The 23,036-nt window shown below is 36.8% G+C and overlaps 1 protein-coding gene across 1 annotated transcript in view; it reads left to right on the plus strand.

Moving 5' to 3' along the window:
• Positions 1–23,036, plus strand: part of COL24A1 (collagen type XXIV alpha 1 chain) — a 314,245-nt gene that overhangs the window by 234,562 nt on the left and 56,647 nt on the right. Inside the window, exons 40-47 of the mRNA XM_059688981.1 lie at positions 1,698–1,751; positions 3,395–3,448; positions 4,075–4,131; positions 7,374–7,427; positions 15,088–15,141; positions 15,253–15,306; positions 21,408–21,461; positions 22,599–22,706. Coding sequence (XP_059544964.1) covers positions 1,698–1,751; positions 3,395–3,448; positions 4,075–4,131; positions 7,374–7,427; positions 15,088–15,141; positions 15,253–15,306; positions 21,408–21,461; positions 22,599–22,706 — 489 coding nt within the window. The remainder of the gene's footprint in view (positions 1–1,697; positions 1,752–3,394; positions 3,449–4,074; positions 4,132–7,373; positions 7,428–15,087; positions 15,142–15,252; positions 15,307–21,407; positions 21,462–22,598; positions 22,707–23,036) is intronic.

Below are 23,036 nucleotides of genomic sequence, written 5' to 3' on the forward strand. Positions count from 1 at the left end.
CTTTTTCCTGTTGATTTGCAATAACTCCTTATGTATTTTATATGTTGTATTTTATTAAATGTGCTGCAAAATATGTTACAAATATATTACCTTTCATTTATCTTTTAATATTGTTTAATTGTCACGTGGTCATATCTGTCAGTCTTTTTCTATATAGTTCTAGGTTTTATTTGTTAGAAATGCCTTCCCTCCCTAAAGTGTATAAAAATATTCTTCCATGTCTTTCTTGTAATATTTTTATAGCTTTATTTTCACCCTTAATTCTTCAAAGCATACATTTTTACTATGATAGTACTTGTAAAGGACTGATTTTTTTTTTTTTTGCTCAAATTAAGACAGCCAATTATCTCAACACCATTTAATAAGCAAGCAGTCAATTTCCCACTTTTCTGAAATGCTACCCTTACCATAAACTAAACTCTCAGATATCCCTTGGTCTGCTTCTCTTCTCTCACTTTTCTTCTCCCAATCATTAGTTTATTTGGGAGTCAATACCACATTATTTAAATTATTATATTATTGCAGTATCTTTTGAGACAAATACTCCATAATTCATTTTTCTGAAAAGTTTGGCTCTTAACTATGATTTCCTCTTTCATGTAAACTTTAGAATCAGCTCAAGTTCCTTTAATATTTAATCTTTCAATAGAAAAATACCATATGTCTTTCCATTACTCATATCTTATTATATATCCTTCAATAAAGTTTTATTTTCTTTATCTCTGTTCTTATACCTTTCTTGTTAGGTTTATTGTTGGTTTCTTAAGGATTTTATTATATGTAATCCTTTTTCCATTACACCTACTGGTGCTATGTAAGAAATCTACTTATTTTTATATTTTGACTTTACATTCACTTTAATCAATTTAGGTGATTCTCATGGGTTCTTTAGGTAATATTCATACCACCTCCTCTTATTTATTATCCTGTCTATTACATTGAACTTCTGGTTAGTGTAATATATGGCTAGTCACATACCCATTATGTGCCTTTATTTACTCATCTCCTATTTATTTTGAGACTCAAATAGAAGAGTTGGTGTGGAAACTTTTTGATATGATGAAAGCTAAGACATTTTTCAAATCATTGTTTTTTGGTAGTTTTTTTGGTTGTCTGAGTCATCTTTTCAGGAGTTTAAAGGCATTTACTAAATAGCCTATAATGTGTGTGGTTTACTCATCTATAAAATATTAATAATAATAGGAATCATGGAGTGATTATTACACACAAGTGTTTAACCATTTCTATTTTAACAACTTTGACCAGAGCTAAAACTGTTCATCAAACCATCTGAAACTACCAATGAATACAGAGTCCCCTGTTCCCATCGTGACAGTATCAAAAACTAGCAGCCTTCACTCTCTAATACTCAGTGAAGCACATCTACCAAAATTTGACAAATACAAACTGCATTTCCAAGAACGTGCTAGAAACCTGCAGGATTCTGACAATTGGAGGCATTTCTCTTAATATGATTAAGGATGTTTATGCCTGATGTAAGCCAAAGAGACATTTTTTTTTGTGGGACTTTTGTGGCTCATAAGAAAAATGAGGCAAAAGTTAGAGTGTGATTTTTTGTTTTCTCATTTCAGACTAAGTGGTAATTTGTACCATAAAAAATCTAAATTTTAAATAATAGCAGTATAAGTTTAATGATTTAAACAATTATCTATTTTCTCTTTAATATTGTTTTTTAGGGACATTTAGGATTAATGGGACCTGATGGAGAACCAGGAATTCCAGGATATAGAGTAAGCAAATCTAATCCTATAATAAAAGGCTAATATGCAAATAGACAAAACGGTGGGACAACCTGTTGCTATGACATGCACTGACCACCAGAAGGCAGACACTCAATGCAGGAGCTGCCCTCTGGTGGTCAGTGTGCTCTTCACAGGGGGAGCGCTGCTCAACTTGAAGCCGGCTTAAAGCTGGCAAGTGCAGCAGAGATGCCAGGAGCCTCTCCTGCTAAGCTGGCAGGCAGACATCCCCTGAGGGGTTCTGGACTGCGAGAGGGTGCAGGCCAGGCTGAGAGACCCTCCTTCCCCCACCTCCTTTCCCCCACCCACATCTCCCCCCACGCATGAGTATCATGCACTGGGCCTCTAGTTGAAAATAAGAAAGTGTATATTTGCATGAAAACATTTATATAAAGACTAGGGGCCCGGTGCATGAAATTCGTGCACTGGGTGTGTGTGGGGAGGGGAGTGTCCCTCAGCCCAGCCTGCCCCCTCTCACATACTGGGAGCCCTCAGGCGTTGACCCCCATCACCCTCCAATCGCAGGATCGGCCCCTTGCCCAGGCCTGACGCCTCCGCCAGAGGTGTCAGGCTTGGACAGGGGACCCCCATCTCCCCCTGATCACTGGCTCTGGCCCCCGCCCAGGCCTGAGGCCTCTGGCCCAGGAATCATGCCTGGGCAGGGGACCCCCATCTCCCTCTGATCGCTTGCTCCACCCCCCGCCCAAGCCTGACGCCTCTGATCCAGGCTTCAGGCCTGGGCAAGGGGACCATCATATCCCCCCAAACCCCGGCTCTGCCCCCCACCCAGGCCTGATGCCTCGACCAGAGGAGTTGACCCTCATCACCCTCCGATCACCAATCACCGGATCGGCCCCTTGACCAGGCCTGAGGCCTCCGGCAGAGGTGTCAGGCCTGGGCAGGGGACCCCCAGCTCCCCGCGGTTGCAGGCTCCGCCCCTGCCCAGGCCTAACGCCTCTGGCCTAGGTGTCCGGCCCGGGCAGCGGGGACCTGCAGCTGCATCGGCCCCGCGATCGTGGGCTCCGCTTTAGGCCCAGGCAAGGGACCCCTAGCTCCCAGGACTGCCAGCTTCGACCGTGCCCAGCTCCCATTGCTGGCTCCACCCCTACTTCCTGCTATCACTGGCCAGGGTGGCAAAGGCGCCTGATTCTCCGATCATGGCTGGGGGGCAGGGCAAAGGCGGCCCCAGGGCCGCCTTTGCCCTGCCCCCCAGCTCTTAGCTCCCCCCTGGGTTTCCGATCACTGTCAGTGGCAGGGGGCTTCTTCCTGCTTTCCCTTTCGCCTCCCTGCATTGTGCCTACATATGCAAATTAACCGCCATCTTGTTGGCAGTTAACTGCCAATCATAGTTGGCAGTTAATTTGCATATAGCCCTGATTAGCCAATGAAAAGGGTATCGTCGTACGCCAATTACCATTTTTCTCTTTTATTAGATAGGATGTTATCCCAAGTATGCAAATTAAGGTGCAATCTCCCTGATAGACCTTTTAAACATATTGGGCCTCATCCCCTTATAGAGTGAATCCTATTTTTCTTTCAAAATAGTGCAATATCTAATAGTGTGGCCCTGGTGGTTTTAGGTAGAGCATGCACAAATGTTATTGAGAATGTCTACTTGCTTGTCCTTTTGTTAGGGCCATCAAGGTCAACCAGGACTTTCTGGGTTGCCAGGACCTAAAGGAGAAAAGGTATGTGTGTGTGTGTATATTGACTTTTTAATCCTAAAGTCAAACATTAAATTCATGTGTTCTTTCTGAACGTATGCATGGCAACTGTTTCAAAGAATTAAAGAAGCCCTTTTCAACGGGGGAAGTATTGCAAATTCTAGAAGAAAAACAAAGAAATAGCAATGGGTGAAAAATTTCAATAAATCATTAAACTGTCTTCCATAGGTTGTTTCAAGATTGAGGTGAACCAATAAAGTTTTATAAAAGTAAAATTAAGTTGTTATTGAAAGAGATTGGGGGACTGTGGATTAACTGACTAAACATAGTACATTTATAGTAAAATGTTTTATGAGTTAAGAATAACTACAACAGTACTCCACTTGATTTGTAACATCATTGGAAACTTGACACAGAAAAATCTTAAGCTGCTTTTTATGTAATTAACTCAGATTAATTCAAGGAGAACCTCATATGAATTACAACTATGAATAAAATATCATATGCTAAGCTTTGTAGGTAAAAATTTTCTATTTAAAAAAGATAAAACAAGATTGTATATTTCATGACATATTAGAAAATAATAGGCTGTATAGTTTGCCAATCATTTTATTAACTTGTAGTTTTATAAATCATTATCTTCGTTTTAGGGTTATCCAGGAGAAGATAACACAGTCCTAGGACCACCTGGGCCTCGAGGTGAACCAGTAGGTCTTTTTCTGAAATTATTTTGATGTTCAAGATAAAATGTAATTACTATAATAGATTCAAAACATCAGTCACATCCTTTCAAAGAATTTTATTTTGTTACTTTTGTAACATGATTTTTATAGAACAGCAGTATCTGTAGTGACATAATCTAAATATGAAAGCTATTTATATGCAGGTCAAGGTCCTTTGTACAATATGTAAGTTTAATACAGTGACTTTCTAAATCTAATTTTCAGCATTAAATGCATGATAACACCTTTTATAGAGATTATTTTAAAATTACATACTGTAGACATTTTAGGGGAGATATTACTTTAGTCATCAAATTCAGGTTTATTTCTGAAGTATTTTTAAAAATCTGATTTGTACCCTTTTTATAGTAGTTTACACACAGCAAATGATTTAAAGACTCATTTAACCTGAGGGCCTGGAGGTGGGGGTGGAAGCAGGAGCTGGCAGGAAGAGGTTAACCCTGGGGACAAAAAGAAAGACCTTAATAATACTTTCAACAATAAAGATTTTTTTAAAAAAGACTCATCTAACCAGTTTTTAGAACTAATACTTTTTAAAGGTCACTAATCTATAGTCTCCTAATTAAGCATTTTAAGGGATAGCTATAACAATGATTTTTTTAAAAATAGCTATTGTACTCGTGCACTGCTGGTGGAAAGTCAGACTGGTGCAGCCACTGTGGAAAACAGTATGGAGTTTCCTCAAAAAGTTAAAAATGGAACTCCCATTTGACCCAGTAATCCCACTTCTAGGACCAAATCCCAAGAAACCAGGAACACCAGTCAGAAAGGATATGTGCATCCCTATGTTCATAACAGCACAATTTACCATAGCTAAGATTTGGAAACAGCCTACGTGCCCATCAGCAGATGAGTGATTTAAAAACTGATTCATCTACGCAATGGAATACTATGCTGTTAAAAAAAAAAAGAAGTAACTTTTACCGTTTGCAACAGCATAGATGGAACTGGAGAGCATTATACTAAGTGAAATAAGCCAGTCGGAGAAAGATAAATATCACATGATCTCACTCATATGTGGGATATAATGATCAACATAAACTGATGAACAAAAATAGGTCCAATGAAAAGGTAGCACTGAACAGACCGTCTAACCTCAGAGAGAAGGCAGGGAAGGGTGTGGGGTTAGAGATCAACCAAAGGACTTGTATGCATGCATATTAGCATAACCAATGGGCATAGACACTGGGGCAGTGGGGGCTTGCCCTTGGGGGTGGGAGCAGCAGGGGTGGGGGCAGGTCCAATCCAGGAAAAAGGAGACATATGTAAGACATATGTAAAACAAACAGAAAAAAATAGCTATTGTAGAAAATTAAGTGAATAAATAAGAATGCTTAGTTGACAGAAATAAATATAATTGGTTAAATTTTCTAGTTTTCACATGATATCATATAGGATAAAAGAATCCTCAGGCCCTAGTTGGTTTGGCTCAGTGAATGGAGAATCAGTCTGTGGACTAAAGGGTGCCAGGTTTTATTCTGGTCAAGGGCACATGCCTGGGTTGAGGGCTCCATCCCCAGTCAGGGGCATTCAGGAGGCAGCTGATCAATGATTTCCCTCTCATCGTTGATGTTTCTATCTGTCTCTCCCTCTCCTTTCCTCTCTGAAATCCATAAAAACATATTTTGAAAAAAGAAAAAAGAATCCTCAAGCAGAAAGATCAGAATATGTAGTCACTCCGGATATTTTTAACTGGATTTTTAGTGGTCGTTGAAAGTTATACATTGTTATAGAAATAGAAAGGAAAGATTCTAGAATTTTTCTGATTAAAGCAAGCCATTTCGTATGCCTAAAGGCAAACTTATCTTTAAGAATATATAAGCCCTAGCTGGTTTGGCTCAGTGGATAGAGCGTGGGCCTGTGGACTGAAGGGTCCCAGGTTCGATTCTGGTCAAGGGCACATGCCTGGGTTGTGGGCCCTATCCTTAGTGGGAGACATGCAGAAGGCAGCCAATCAATGATTCTCTCTCATCATTGATGTTTCCATCTCATTCTCCCTTCCTCTCTGAAATCAATAAAAATATACTTTAAAAAAATTTTAAAGAATATATAAGATTCTTTATTAAAAGAAAAGGCTCCCCCTGACTGGTTTGGCTCAGTGGATAGAGCATCGGCCTGTGGACTGAAAGGTCTCAGGTTCGATTCCAGTCAACGGCATGTACCTTGGTTGAAGGCTCATCCCCAGTGGGGGTTGTGCAGGAGGCAGCTGATCAATGTTTCTCTTTCACCGATGTTTCTAACTCTCTAGCTCTCTCACTTTCTTTCTGTAAAAAATCAATAAAATATATTTTTTTAAAAAGAGGGAAGGCTCTAATCCTCTAAGAGGGAAAAATATGGAAATAATGCAGAAATTTAAAAGCAAATGGAAAAGTATGGGTAAATGGAGTATAGTAGTACTTCTTTTCCCCAGATTCAGCTTTTCCAGGATCTAAGAATGTCACTGAAATTTAAAAAAATTTATTAAAAATCTAACATAACACTGGTGATTTTAACTAGTATACATGGGACAGATGGGAAACTTAAACAAGATTCTAAATAATTAAAAAGCAGAATCAAAGATCATGGGTTTTACATTATGTCTATTATCTTTATTTTCCACAAAGGAATAAGTTAAAGTTTATCAACTAATTGTTCAGAATAAATTTTATGGTTTTCCCAACTAATTTCAATCTGAGTTTCTTTTCAGAAAGTAGGTCCTTATAGTGATAATTGATTTTTTTCAAGTGTATTTTAGACTAGATCATTTGAACAGCTTATATCAAAAATTTTATATTAGAAATCTTTAGAAAAGTTAGACGTGTGTGAGTTTATTAGATTAGTTTTTACATTAAAGATTAAAATTAATAAGTGTAGTGTTTTTTAGGTTAATTTGTGTCTTAAGATTTTTAAATTTCATAGATTAGAGTATAAATAATATAATTGATGATTAAGAACTGTAAAGTATAGTAAGTGAAATTAAATGGCTGAGTGGTCCTGCTTAAATCTTTTTTAATTTATATTTATTTATCCTTCATTTTTAAAATATTTTTTTCTAGCAGAATCATGAGAATCTCTTTAAAAAATGCAATGTTTATGATGTTCTTTGTGTCATTGAGATTCAATCCTTTGAAATTACTTAATGGAACTTAATAAATTTATTATGCATTTGGTTACAAATTTTTCGATCCAGCTGTGAAATTGATTATGTTTGCATGTGGTCTCTGTAGGGCCCAATGGGGGAACAAGGAGAGAGAGGAGAGCCTGGAGAAGAGGGATATAAGGTAATCACTGCAAATTTCACACCTTGCTTCTAAGTTGGAATAGGGTTCTCTGTTGTTCTGCTCAGTTTCAAATGCAAATAAGCATCATTGAGATAATTAGTATTTTCATGTTTTTTTGATCCTAGAAGAAGTCTAACTGTTTGCGCTTTCTGTTCCTTCTTTCTCGAATCATCTCCTCCCATTGCTGCTTTCTTCTCATCTTTCAGATGTCAGCTGAAATGATACTTCCTGAGAGGCCTTCTCTAACTGCCCTTTCTATCCATCACTTTATATCATATTACTTGTTTATCCTTCATGACATTTTATGCTATCGATAATATCTTATTTTACATATTTGTGAGGGGAGTTGTTTATTATCTATCTCCCACCACCAAAATTTAAGATCCATGAGTATAACACTGTCTTTTTCATTATTATATCCCCAATTTTTAGAACACAAAGTTCCTGGTATATAGTAGGAATTCAATAAAAAGTTGTCAGATAGATGGGTGAAAGTCATAATGTTCTCAAGCCTTATCTCAATTCTTACCCTCATCCATTCTCAAAAGGACTTTATGTGACCAATTTAATCAGCCAAAATTAGACTAGAATTTATTCAGTGTCATTTTTTTATTAGCTCAATTCTTCTGAAAGTGTTCTGTATTCTTGCTTTATATCTTTTCCCTTTCAGTTTATGTCAGTTGCTAAACAAAATCTGCTAACTCTCTTTTTGTATTTCCTGTCTTATTTCTTTGCTCACAATGTTCTCTGCTTGTTAACAATATTATATAATCTTTACTTACATAAATCCTATCTATTTTTTTATAATCTATTTCAAACTCCCTCTTCCCTTGACCCACTCTAATAGCAATCTTTCTCTCTTCTGTAATCCTAGAATATTTATTGTTTATAGAAGTCATTCAACATAAAAAATTTTACCATCTGCTACAAATTATTTTGCTTACTGCTTTTCACATGTAGGTATTTTAGCTTTCCAATTTTGAATATGACTTCTTTTTTTCTTGTATAATGCCTTGTTCTAAGCCCATAAATAATAGTATATCATATGTACATAAACATAATTCACTTTTAATAATGAATGATGGGCTATTCTATCCAACATACCCCTATTTCATGTAAAATACTTGTGATCCTGTCTGTGTCAACATAAGAAACATTCAAACCTGTAGAAAATTTCTGAGTTTATTTGAGCCAAACTGAGGACAATTGCCATGAAGCAAAATCTCAACAGATTGAAAAGTTCCAGCGAATGGCAGTTTTGCACCTTATTTTAATCAAAAGAGGAAATATAAGTGGTCTACATGAAATCCATTGGTGATAGATTGTGGAGACAGGAGAAAGCAAGGGCAAGGACAGGAACCTCTGGGATTGGATAAAAAGTAAAATGATAGACACATACTTCTTTCACATAGATGGGCACAGAATAGTCAGCAGTCGTCAACTCAATAACAATGAGGGCATTTGTCATCTCAGTGGAGCGGAGCAGTGCCTGTGCTTTGAGGGGTCCAGTAAAAGGAAATTATTTTGACATTCCAAAGGTATTTTATTGTTGTTGCAAAATGACAACAGACAGGCTTTGTTAAGGTGAAAATTGACCTTTGTCAGGGAAGATTTCTAGCCTAGGACATGACTACTCACCATAAACTGCTTTTAGTTAAAGAGTTTTAATTTCAAACCATCCTTTGTGGTTACTTTCAGTCTCTGAGTTTGTAAGACTGCCATACAGGCCTCTGAGCTTGTCAGGTTTGGTATGTGGCCCCTTTTCCTCCACATCTGAAAGGAAGACTTAGCCAGATTGAATGGATAGCTAGTATGTAAATAACTTTGATTAATGAACTGACTTTTCTCAGGCCTGAAATCTGAAAGAACAACTTTTACTTCCTCAAACTCTCTTTGAAGCAAATGTTGAACGAAGCTCTAAATGTTTGTGAAATTGTGGTGATGATTATCTTCTGTTTCCAATTTATATAACATCTGTATCTACAAGTGTTTCCTAACTCAATGAATCCAGTGGGTTTACTTAAAATTAGCTTTTCTTTGGGTTGTGACACTAACCCACTGCTTTCCAGCATAATTTGAGAAGGTTAAACTTTCTTAGCTTTTGCTGTGACTTCTCACAACATTTTCAGGAAAATCAGGTTCTTGCAATATCTTTTTTTGGCCTCTACCAACTACAAACCATTAGGTAGTTAAATCAGCATATTTACTGGCAAACAGTTAACTATTCTACTGGGAGAAGAAAAGAATCTCTTCACTGGCTGGCAGAAGAGAAAACTCTGGCCCCATTCTTCTAGATAGTCACATATCCTTCAGAAATACTTCATCAGAGGAGAACTTTTCCCTCATTTCACTTTGGAATCTGTTTCTCCTTTCTCATTCCAAAAATACTGCTGGTGAAGTTTTCAATTGGGGATGTTTCCTATATTGCTTTGAACCCCATCTTTCTTTCTGTGTTGTTCTGTGCTAGTCTGTCTTATTCTGTCCTTAGGGTTTAGAGATAATTTTACCGTTTGCTGATGGTTCTACTCTAAACATTTGTCTCATGCCAGACCACATTACTTTCATTGCTTAGAAATATCAAATTCATGAATATCCACACTTGTTTCCTGCCAAGTTTTCCCAAACACTGGTTTGATTCACTTAGGGGAATTATGCTTCATTTAGAGTTAGGTTATTCTGTTGTAGCCAGTGGTTATATTTTTTAAATGTTTGCTTTTCTTTTTTCCTTTAGAGCAGTTTTATTATTTTATTTTTTATTACAATTATTGGGGTGACATTAGTTAATAAGATCATATAGGTTTTCAGTGTACAACTCTATTATACGTGATCTGTATATTGCATTGTGTGCCCACCATCCAAAGTCAAATCATCTTCCATCACCATATATTTAGCCCCCTTTCCCCATACTAATTCCTCCCCCTCCCTTCCCCTCTGGTAATCACCATACTATTGTCTGTGTCTATGAGTTTCAGTTTTATATCCCACATATGAATGAAATTATATGGTTCTGAGCTTTTTCTAACTGACTTATTTCACTTAGCATGATATTCTCAGGGTCCATCCCTGTTGTCACAATGGCAGTATTTCATCTTTTCTAATGGCTGAGTAGTGTTCCAGAGTATAAATACCACATCTTTTTTATCAAAAGGATACTTTGAGGTCTTCATGTCTTGGCCACTGTGAATAATGCTGCGATGAACATAGGGGTGCATATATCTTTGCAAGTAAATGTATTTGAGGGATTGCTGGCTCATCTGGCAACTGTATTCTTAATTTTTTGAGGAGCTGCCATACTGTCCTCCATCGTGGCTATTCCAGTTTACATTCCCACCTGCAGTGACTGAGGGTTTCTTTTTCTCCACAACTTCTCCAACACTTGTTATTACCTGTCTTCTTGATAATAGCCATTGTAACAGGTATGAGGTGGTATCTCATTGTAGTTGTGAAGTTGAAGATTTTTTTAATATATCTATTGGCCGTTTGTATGTCTTCTTGAGAGAGGTGTTTGTTCAGGTCCTCTGCCTATTTTTTAATTGAATTGTTTGTTTGGTGTTAAGTTGTATGAGTTCTTTTTATAATTTGTATATTAACCCCTTGTCAGAATTGTTGTTTGCAAATATCACCTCATATTTGGTTGGTTGTCTTTTTGTTTTGTCAGCAGTTTCTTTTGCTTTGCAGAAGCTTTTTAGTTTGATATAGTCCCATTTATTTAGTTTGATATAGTCCCATGCCTTTTCTTCCCTTGCCTTTGGGGTCAAATCATAAAATCTCTCTATGAGTTTAGTACCTATGTTTTCTTCTATGTAATTTATTGTTTCAGATTTTATATTTAGGTCTTTCATCCATTTTGAATTAATTTTTGTACATGGGAGCAAACTGTTGTCTAGTTTCATTCTTTTGTGTGTAGCTGTCTAATTTTCCCAGCACCATTTCTTGAAGAGGCTTTCTTTTCTCCATCATGTGTTTTTGGCTCCTTTGTCAAAAATTATTTGCCCATATACATATGGTTTTATTTCTGGTGTATCAGTTCTGCTCTATGTGTCTGTTCTTCTGCCAGTACTATGCTGTTTTGATTATCATAGCTCTGTATTATAATTTGAAGTCAGGTAGTATGATACCTCCAGCTTTGTTCTTTTTCTCAGGATTGCTTTGACCATTTAGGGTCTTTTTTAGTTCCAAATAAATCTGATAATTTTTTGTTCTATTTCTTTAAAAAATGATATTGGTTATGGAAATTGCATTAAATTTCTATATTCCTTTGGGTAATATGGCCATTTTAACTACGTCAATTCTTCCAATCCATGAACACGGAATATCTTTCCATTTCATTGTGTCTTTTCTGTCTTTTTTAATATAATGCTTTGTAGTTTTCAGTATATAGGACTTTTACATTCTTTGTTAAATTTATTCCTATGAACTTTATTCTTTTAGTTTCACTGCAAAAGAAATTGTCTGTGTTTTTTCCACTTGTTTTCTGAAATTCCATTGTTAATATATAGGAAAACAGTGGATTTTTGTTCACTTATTTTTGTATCCTGCAACTTTACTGTATTTGTTTACTATTTCTAATATTTTTGGTGGTGTCTTTAGGGTTTTCCATATACAAAATCATGTCATCTGCAAAAAGTGACACTTTTATTTTTTTATTTCTAGTTCTGATGCCTTTTATTTCTTTTTCTTGCCTGATTGATCTAGCTAGGATTTCCAGAACTAGGTTTTAATAAGAGTGGTGAGAGTAGGCATCCTGATTTTAGAGGAAAAGCTTTCAGTTTTTCACCATTGAGTATGATATTGGCTGAGGGATTGTCATAGATGGCCTTTATCATATTGAGGTACTTTCCTTCTATACCCATTTTGTTTAGTGTTTTAATCATAAATGGATGTTGTATCTTATCAAATTTTTTGCATCGTACAATTTTATGCTTTCTTTTGTTAATGTGGTATATTACATTAATGGATATGCATATCTTGAACCATTTTTATGCCCCACTTGATCATGATGTATTATTTTTAATGTATTTTTGTGTTTTATTTCTTAGTATTTTTTTAGGATTTTTTGCATCTTTATTTTGCCACCTTGCCCTACTTTAGTTAGGCTTAAGTATTTTTTACCCAAATTATTTTAATATCCCTATCCCTATCTCAAATCCATTCTCTGTTTAGCATGTTCTATCAGATGAATCTTCATTTATTCCCCTATGCTGTTTTCTCTGCCAGAATGTCATCCTTTTATTTTACTGCCTGGAACACTCATCCTTCAATATTCAGTTTACCATCACGTCCTTTATAAAATCTTCTCCAAGCTCCCCGCAGCCATCCAACTGCTCCCACCTAATATCAGGCAAAATTAATCACTTCCCATAAATTTGCCTACAATAACTTTATAATAATATTTACTTCAAAATATTTAGTGTTCACCATTGCAGAAAAAATGATCTTTGTCAATATTTATTAGAACAGAAAAGACCAGAAGAATTACAGTGAAACTCCTAGAAGCAAGCTTGTTTTGGGTGAGACTTGTGTCCAGACTTCTCAAAGCCAAAAGATACAGGTGGCTATTCTATGTGCTCATTCTAGAAAGCTCTGTGCAAAAATACAGACAAGAGTGGTGGCAAAGCCATAACTAGCCATCGTAGTTTGAGCTCTGGAGTTTGCACATATGGTCACCCTCACTTCGCTCTGTAACTCCAGCTTTTTACTAATCACTTCTCTCCTGAATCCTGTTTGGTAAGTGAGCTATAATAGTCATATTTACTCATACCAGACTCCCACTTGATAGCCCTGATTCTGTTGTTTGCTGACTCTGCTCATGTTTTGCTGGTAAGGGTCATCTGTTATAATGATTTTCTCTGTAGTTATGACCATCTGCTATAGAAAGCTTTTCAAACTAGCCTTTCTCTCTTGCCACTGTTTACACGCTTAAACACGATTCCGTTCCTTTATCAGGAAGTTGAATCTTAAAACCGTAAACATTTGCCTCACAGAATGCAAACAAGAAGGCTGCAATTGATCTTTCTGTGAGAATAAATATTGTTAGCCTATGTTTGCCGTCATTTCTTCTCCTAGCCCAGAAAAGGGAGATGGGCCTGCTGTCTTTCCTATGGCATTTTTTTCTGAATAAAAGACTAGGAAGAAAAATCTGAAGTGAAGAGGACAGTAGGAAAGGGGATAGAAGAGATTATATGCATAATTCTTTATGCATAAATCTCACCTGAAATGGCCCTGGGTTGTTGTTAGTTTCTGTTTACACACTTGGAAAGGGCAATGTGGTAGGTCAACATTCCTTCTTAGGAGAAGTAGGATGATGACAAGTTGCTGAAGGTCAATCACTTGATGTATATAGGCTCCCAGCTTTGAACCCAGTAAATTTATCCAAACAGCTATGAACTTAGTTTGTAAAAATGGTGACTGTAGCACATTTCCACAGTGGGAGCCGGTTAAAAACAGAAATTTGTTCTCAAGCTCTTTATTCCTTTTATTATTTGCTGTTTGGGTTTTCTGAGCCTGCCATAACAAATTACCAAAACTGAGTGGCTTAAAACAACATAAATTTATTTTTCCATAGTACAGGAGACCTGAGATTGGAAATCAAGATGTCAACAGGGTCATGCTCCCTCCTGAAGCTCTAGGATAGAATCCTTCCTGGCCCTTCCCTGTTTCTGGTGGCTGACAATGTTCCTTGTGTTCCTTGTGGCTGCATCACTCCAGTTCTCCTCTGCCTTCACATGGTCCTCTCCTTTGTTGTTTCTCTCTCAGTCTCTCTCTCTCTCTCTTGCTCCAGTTCTCTCTCTCTCTTACTCTTTCTCTCTCACTGTATCCTATATAATAAAAGCCTAATATGCTAAGTGTCCAATCATCTGGTCGTCCATTCAACCAATCAAAGCATAATACGCTAATGATACGCTAAGGCTGCTCAACCACTCACTATGATATGCACTGATCACCAGGGGGCAGACGCTCTGACTGGTAGGTTAGCTTGCTGCTGGGTCCCGGCCTATCAGAACTGAATGAGACAGGCCAAACACACCCTGGAGCCCTCCTCTGGTCCCTCCCTGGCTGCCCAACCTCCCACATCCCTCCCCAGCCCTGATTATGCACCGGTAGAGTCCCACAGCCTGGCCTGTGCCCTCTCGCAATCTGGGACCCCTCGGGGGATGTCAGAGAGCCAGTTTCCACCCGATCCCACAGGCCAGGCCGAGGGACCCCACTGGTGCATGAATTCGTGCACCAGGCCTCTAGTTTTTTTTTATAAGGACACTTATCAATGGATTTAGGCCCCCATGGATATCCAGAATAATATCCTTTTCAGATCCTAATTTAATGGTATCTGCAAAGACCCTTTTTCTAAATGTGATCACATTCACAAGTTCTGGGGATTAGGACATAGACATCTTTTAGTGGGCCACCATTCAACTCATTACACTCATCTCCATGAAAAAAACAAACAAACAAACAAAAACCACAAAACTTACACTCTTTCTCAGTCACCATCATACCCAGTGGCCATTATGTTCTATAATATTGACAAGAGAGAATCATAATCTCTCTGATATTTAAATTAAATTTGAAAACATTTTGCTACCATTTGAAAAGATACTAACGTATCCTCTAAGTCACATGTCTCTGTTTAATCTAATAATACAACCTTTTCTATTCCTAGGGTCATGTGGGTATACCAGGATCAAGAGGTGCCACTGGACAACAAGGGCCTCCAGTATGTTTTGAAAGCATTCTTTGTAAATCTGGCATTTAAAAAATAATAATGTTAACATGTCTTATTTAGTCTCTCCTTCATATGTGGTTTCTATTTTGGTTCCTGTTCAAGGGTGAGCCGGGTGACCAAGGTGAACAAGGACTAAAAGGAGAGAGAGGATCTGAAGTAAGTTGAAATTGTATAAGTCCATCTGAAATGTATTGTTGGCTTGAGAAAGCAGAGGGGCAGAGCTGGCTGTTCATTGTAATTTAGATGATTATTCTTCCTTCCAGAGCAAGGATCACTGTCGGGTTCTAAACAGTATTTGTCAGTAATTGAATTGAAACATGACTTATTGATTAATTTATGTGTTTTGACTGCCATCCAAATTTCCCTTTACCAGCCGCCTACTCTGGCTTTGTGAAAATTGCCTAAGATTGTCCCCAACTCATTGTCTCTCCTTGGGATTTCAAGCAGAAATACAAGCCTTAAAGCCAGCATTGCAGAGTGAAGACACATCAGTCACACCTATTTGTTTTAGTAAGCTAGGGGCATCCTTGTGATACAGACTCACAATTGGTTTAAAGTATTTTTTTCATAAGAGAAATCAATTACTTGTTGTCCAGCAAAGTAAAAATCTGTTGGCTCATTGAATTTAGCTGTCTCTTTCCCTGCGCACACATAGATGTTGCCTCAACCATATGTAATAACTGGCTGTGTAATTTGTACCATCAGGTCATTGTTGCCCTACTTTTCTTGGCGTTCTGATTTTAAATTAAATTCTTAATAAAATGTACTTTATTTTAATAATAAATTAGAGGAAAATAGATTTAAAAAGTAATGAATTTGAGACCCTGTTTCTCCTAATATTTTAAGCAGCCTTCACCCATACTTGTCTTTCCCACTTGTGGGAGTAAGTAATTAAATGGGTTGAATCTGATATTACATAGGTGTTCCTCACCTGAAGCCAGTTTGAATAGTGTTGGCATCTACCTAGTAGCTCCCAGTCAGGCTCTTAATAAATAAGAACTAATAAATAATAAGTATCCCATTGAAGGCAACTCTTAACAAAAAAGAAGGCATTTGTCTCAATCACTTAAAATTTTTAAAACCCAAATGCGAAAAGTGCCCAGCCGGTGTGGCTCAATGATTGAGCATGGACCCATGAACCAGGAGGTCAGGGTTCAATTCCCAATCAGGGCTCATGCCTGGTTGCTGGCTCCATCCCCAGTAGGGGGAATGCACAAGGAAGCTGATCAATGATTCTCTCTCATCATAACTGATGTTTCTCTCTCTCTCTCTCTCTCTCTCTCTCTCTCTCTCTCTCTCTCTCTCCTCTTATCCTTTCCTCTCTCTGAAATCAATAAAAACGTATTTTTTTTAAGAAAAGGGAAAATTGTGGAAAAATCTGTGAACCTAGAACACTGCTACTGCTTTTACATAACTTCCTACATTTGCATTAAGTGCCTATGAATCCAAGGTTTGATTCTGAAACTGCTAATCTTTTACAATTAGTACTTCTATATTCTCAATGTTTTCTTTTTGACATATCTCAGGAAGAAGACATTTTTTTGATGTTTTTTAATATCTGTTAAAATTATGCCAATGAAAATCAAATATGCTTTCTAGACAACTGCACCTCCAGCCTATGTAGTTAGCTCTTCCTGGGTATCAGAACTGAAAGGTGCTAAGGAGCCATGGTTTAAATCCTATGTAACCCAGGAGAGCTAGTTATTTCCTATTTTGGGTAATGTTTGCATGCAGTGCAAGGTTGTATTGCAAAATAGTAATAGTTGTTACAAGAATAATCATTGACTCTATTCTTTATTTAAGTTCACCTTCATTGGTCAAGTGGATCCTGTCCATTGCTGTCATCTTGTTTTTGCAAACCTTTAAATTTATAGGTTTTGGGAGTTTTTTAGATTAGGAAATGGCTTCTTTAATTCATGTGAACAAGCTGCCCATTTTCCAGATGAAGAAATTTAAGTCCCAGAGAGATTATGAGTTGCCTAATATCATAGAACTAGTTACCAACAGAACCAACACCAGAATCTTTATTTCCTCATGTTATTATATAAAAGGCTCTATTACTTTAAAACGGTTTATAAATTAAGTAAAATATGATACCTTTTACCTAACCAACTAATTCATTCATTTGGGCTCTCAGACATGAGACTGTGAACTATAAAGAAAAAGTTAGAGTAAGTCAAAATCAACTGCAGAACCCACTACATATTTTAAAAGATTTGTAATGCAAATGTAGTGAACTGTCTTATAATGGCTTTCAAACACTTAAATTCAAGCCAAAATCTTATTTTTCTCATAAAACAAATTCCAGATTTTAGTGGATTGAAATTTATTTATTAAAAAAAGACAGAGATTTTAATTCTTGCCTAACTTACTAAATTTATGTTGGCATTTTAAAGCCCTCTAACAAGTTAGAACTAGCAAAATATCAAGATAACTGTTCAGCTTCATTTAAATAAAATCAAACAAACAAGCGAGGGTTTGGACTATATGGCACATTTAAAAATGTTTGTTTTCCAAAGAATCAGACTACCTTCTCTAGTGGTCTATGAACTGGTGCAATCCCAGTGAATTGAAAGCTATTTTAAATGGATCTAATTTCAAATGGATGATTGCGTTTTTCAAAGCTAGCCAGAAAAAAAAGAAAGCAACATTTTTCATGCACTGTTAAGACTACATATAAAATTCATTTGCATTTCCTATCATAAGAACAAAAAAGTCTATTGATTTATGATGTTCTTATATTTAAAAAGAATAATACAAATAAGTTAAGTGTGAAAGTAATGTAGAATACCTGTAGCTTTATTCTATTTGATCCTGGGGATTGAAGAGTGACTTATTTTTCCTTCTAATGATACCAACTCAATTAATCATATACTAACACCTTATATGACAACATATTTTTTTTGTCTTTGACCCAATCTGTACTTTCTTACTGAGCAGACCACCTCTGTGTAGGATTAATGTTTAGTAATGGTTGGTTCTTCATTTAGTTGTAAGACTATCCAGCAATTTCAACTTTGAGATATTTTTTAAAATGCACAATTTTTAAAAAAGTGCCAATGTTCTATACTTCGTTGATCTTTGTATATTTAAAACCATTGTAAGAGTGTGGTTTTTCTAGCTGACCTCTTCCTTTTAGTTATGGTGACAATGATTATAATAAAGAAATCTTTTCTAAATTGAACATATAAAAAGAGCAGAAATTATGTCCTGTTATTTGTTAAACACTTGTGTTCAGTGGAGATATTTTTCCACAGTTGTCCTATTACAAATAGGAAAATACACTTTAAAAATAATATTTTTAGTCTTACTTTAGTGTTATTCTATAAGCTGCTTCCTGTTGCTCATCCAAGTCTGAATAACATTCTGGTTTCCATGATGACAGACCCATATATGTAGATTGTAGTACACAACATTTAACTCTTCTGAAATAATCCCCAACGTAATGGACATCCCAAAATGTCATCAGTTTGTGGTGATATGTGAAGCTCTTTGATTTATTTTATTTGAATGTTTGGAATAAAACACTCACAAACATGTGTAGCATACTGAACCTTATGCCACAAATTCAGGTACACTAAAAGTATTAACTTTATGTTCCTTATAATAGAACTTACCAATTGTCCCGAATGCCTATCCTACCTAGTGGTAAAACCTAATTGGTAGAAACCTAGTGAGCTGACAGCCTTTCACTCCATCCACTCAAATGTCCTGCACTTGATTTAGAGTTTTCCCCACTCACTCTCTTGTCCAGTTTGCGGGTACATTCTGGGTGGCAATGGTGAAGAAGAGAAATAGAAGGGGACCTTGATCTTCAGTCATCATCTGTTTACACTATAATCCCCTGAAATTCACATCATCCTTTTGGCTCCCAGTTGCCATAGTCCTACCATATTGGCATGTACCTTGGCCCTCCTGGCAGACGTTCTTTGAGGCATGTGAGCACGTATAGCTTTTTTTCTTGTCTCAGGTGCAACGTCTCCTTAGATGGGCTTCTAAGGAGCACATGCATGTGTTCTTGGCCACACAGAAATAGCATTCTGCTGCTCCCCACACCATGCGGGGTGCTTGCAGGACTCAGACCCTCTAAAGCCCATTGGCCTGGACCTCTCATGCAGAAATTTCTACCCTATTGCTTGTGTGGACTCTCCATGAGGGCATTCAGTGTACCTTATGTGGACTCTCCATGAGGACATTCGTCTCTCCGGTCATCATCTCTGTGCCCAAATCCCCAAACTTATCAGGGGTATTATTGTTTCTACCCACCATGAGTCTTAAAGGGCAGAGTGCGATAAAGGGTTCTTCTTAGAGATGTACCTGTTGGTATTTAATAGTCTTGCTTCTCTTCTGATCTTTTTCCAACTTGAAGATCTTATATCCCCTTAGGTAGGAAAAATCCTCTGTTACATTGATATAATTCTTCTAAATTGGTTCTTAATGGCATCAATTTTATGACTTGAATCCCTTATAACTTTGGTTTTTAGTACTCAAATATAGACTTTTTAATATTTAAATATCAGGCTTTTGTATTTTTTTTAAAAAATTTATTCTTCTCAAACTATGACCTGCCATGATTTTCAGAGGATTATTTTGAAATTCATAAGCTAGGGAAAAGTCTATTTTGAAAATCATAAATCTAGAACAACTCTATCTCTTTGCATAAAAAAGAAATATATTAACAAGTATAAAAGAAAAAACACACACTGGCTAACATATTTTAATATAATCATGCTTCATGTACTATTTTTTAAAGATTTTTATTGTTGAAAGTGTTACATATGTCCCTTTTTCCACCACTGACCCCTTGAAGTCCACCTCTAGCAACCCCCTCTCTCCCCCCCCCCCCCCCGCCGCCCCAGGCCTTCACCACCCTATTGTCTGTGTCCATGGGTTATGCATATATATATATATATATTCTTTGGTTGATCTCTTCTCTCCCACCCACCCACCCCTACCTTCCACATATGAGTGAGATGATGTGATACTTGTCTTTCTTTGACTGCCTTATTTCACTTAGCATAATACTCTCCAGGTCCCAAATTAGGGCTATTTAAGATAACTTAAATCAGAATTTTTTCAATTTTTAAAGTCTTTATTGTGTTCTGAAATATATGTGTTGTCACATGTATATCATAGGGATCATATGTTCCAGAAGCTTCAACTAAACCCAGGTAACCAACTATCACATATTTTTTGTTTTGTTTTCTTACCCTTAGAAAAACTTCACATTAGTGACTTTTTAAGACAAGTAAATAGTTTCAAAGTTTGAAGAACGCTTGATCCATATATTTCCCCATTATCAAATTCTAAAGAAGTTAGATTTTTATCTCATGTAAAATGCTCTTTTTCTCTGTGGCTAGATATACTACTTCTTCTTAAAATGCTCAAGCTCATTTTCAGAAAATGTAGTCTTAATTACTTTCTTATTGTTATCAAATTGAATCTTTGGCATAATTTATCTTCAGATTTGAATAACATCCCATTTTAGTGGAATTATCCTGTTTGTGAGAAGTTTTGATGACTTCTGGGAAATATTTGTGGTAATGATCATAGGCTCTTTTTTTATTATTTATGAACTAGGTCACTCTATTCCACATTTCTCTTTTTAAAATAATTTTAGGATATCATCAGAATAATGTCATAATTTGCAAGGGTAACGTTTCTAACTATCCTGGCAGACCAGTTGCTGCTGAATCAATTAGGATTTAAAACGGCTCAGACATGGAAAAACAAGGAGTTCCGTGGGAAATAAATATCAGTTCTTTAATTCACAAGTATGTTCTCTATGCTTCTAGAAAGCACATTTTAGGCTGATTAGGTCATGTCTGTTACTACACTGTCAGGGTTTGGTGATCAGAGACTTTACTTTGCACTCCCAGCACATAGTGCAAATGCTCAGTAAATGTTTACTGCTGAATTAATTAAGTACTTAGACACCTTCAATAAAGAGACAAAGGCCCTGCCTGAAAGTTATTTGTTAAATAATCTATTCAGTTCCTTCTTAGATTTAAGATTTAAATTTTTAAACTATGAATTTGGAGCTAGATGAAAATTGATAGATGATGTGGTCAAATTCTCCCAGTTAAGGTCGAAGAAAATGACTCCCAGATCATTTAAATGGCAGTCCCAGTGATAGCTAGCTAGCTAGCGGCAGTACTTGCTGTAGTGCAGCATCCAAGTCTCAGGGTTCTTTTCTATGCCTTCAAGTTTAATTAAATTTATTGCAATCACTTAACAACTGTGATTTCCATTTTTAGGGCCCTATGGGGATAAAAGGAGCTCCTGGTGCTTCTGGAAAACCTGGGATTCCTGTAAGTAGCCAGCCGTTGGCATCTTTCTTGCTTTTCTTAATAGAGTTGGCAACGTTAGCAAGCAGAAAAGTCTGGGGCCAATTATGACAAGTGTTGGATAAATCAGATTTTCTTCAAGAAAAATGTTAAGCCCCTGCAGGAACATAGAGGAAACAAAATATGACCATTGGCTCAAAACCAAGCATGCTGTTTAAATGTAAGTCTCTGTAAATGAAGGATGCTGCTTCCAGGATTATGGAGCCCTCTCTGTGGACTCATGCTACTCTCTGATGGTGAACCACTAAAAAATAGGGAACTTGGAATCATGACTAAGTGATTGGTGACAGAGGTCAGAGATCATCAAGTGTGGGTAGAAAGACGTGAGCTGGATTTTAATTAAAGCACTCAACCTCTCATTTTCCCGGTAAAAGAACAGAAAGTCTTAGGGGGGGAAAAACAAAGTCTTTCATCACAGAACAAAAATTAATTTTATCTTAGCCACCGGTTTCCTCCCCAGATTAGGCAAATATGTGTTGACTGACTTATTAGCAAAGATTTTCTGCTGGTCTTCTCTAGCCACCTGCTTTGGGTGTGGCCTGTGTTGGTTCAAAAAAGTAGAAAATAAACATAAATCGTAACATGTTCAGGTAAGCGATTCGTACAGATACAATCCAGTTGCCCAAGAGTGGAAACAAATTGTTCAGACTCAGTCATAGAAATCAGAACTAATTGAAAGTGGCACCAAAAAGAGCTATAATGTGTTCCTTTTGGAAAATAAGACAATAGGAGGTTTTGTAGATGGTGAATGGCAGCCTATATCCTAAGCAGACAGGTGCACATAGCTGATCTTTTCTTCACAGCTGGGTAAAGCCTGAGCGGCACAATGAGAAATACCAGGGAATTACACTAAAACTGAAAAGGATGCACAGTAAATTGCTGGTCAGCGTGGCATCTTTGTTTAGGGAACTTAAAGGCGAGGCCTGATCTTTTGAAAACAAATAATAAACCATTAAGGAATCCACGAAATAGGAAAATTTATCCTGGACAGGATATTAGAAATGTAAACACTCCCCCCCCCACCCGTAAATATAAAGGTATTTGTTATATAATCACCTGTACGGTATCTCTCTATAATCCAAGTCATTTTTAATTACCAAGGGGTTTCCAGGCCTATCTGGGCCAAAGGGCCTGCAAGGACACCAAGGAACAGATGGCATTTCAGGAAACCCTGGAAAAGTGGGGCTCCCAGGAAAACAGGGACTTCCTGTAAGTAGATTGAATATTTCTTTGCTTTTCATTCTTTATGTATAGTGTCTCCTTGCTAGACCATAGATATTTTGGCTACCTTTCTTAGCTTTGATGTTGGCTCAAATTAAGCTAATCATTTCTTTAATACTTATTTTGGAATTGTATTTATGATTTGGAACTTGTATTTATGATGTCAATTGGTACATTTGCTTGGGTATTTTATATTGAATAACATATTTTTCATTTATGCCATTTTAAACATATAAAATCTTGTAAATAAGGACCATAAAGAAGCAGTTTTAGGGGCTATCCAACCTAGCTATGTTTTGAGTTCATCAAATGCCACCT

Source organism: Myotis daubentonii, chromosome 3, assembly GCF_963259705.1.
Source record: "Myotis daubentonii chromosome 3, mMyoDau2.1, whole genome shotgun sequence".
NCBI classification, from domain to species: Eukaryota; Metazoa; Chordata; class Mammalia; order Chiroptera; family Vespertilionidae; genus Myotis; species Myotis daubentonii.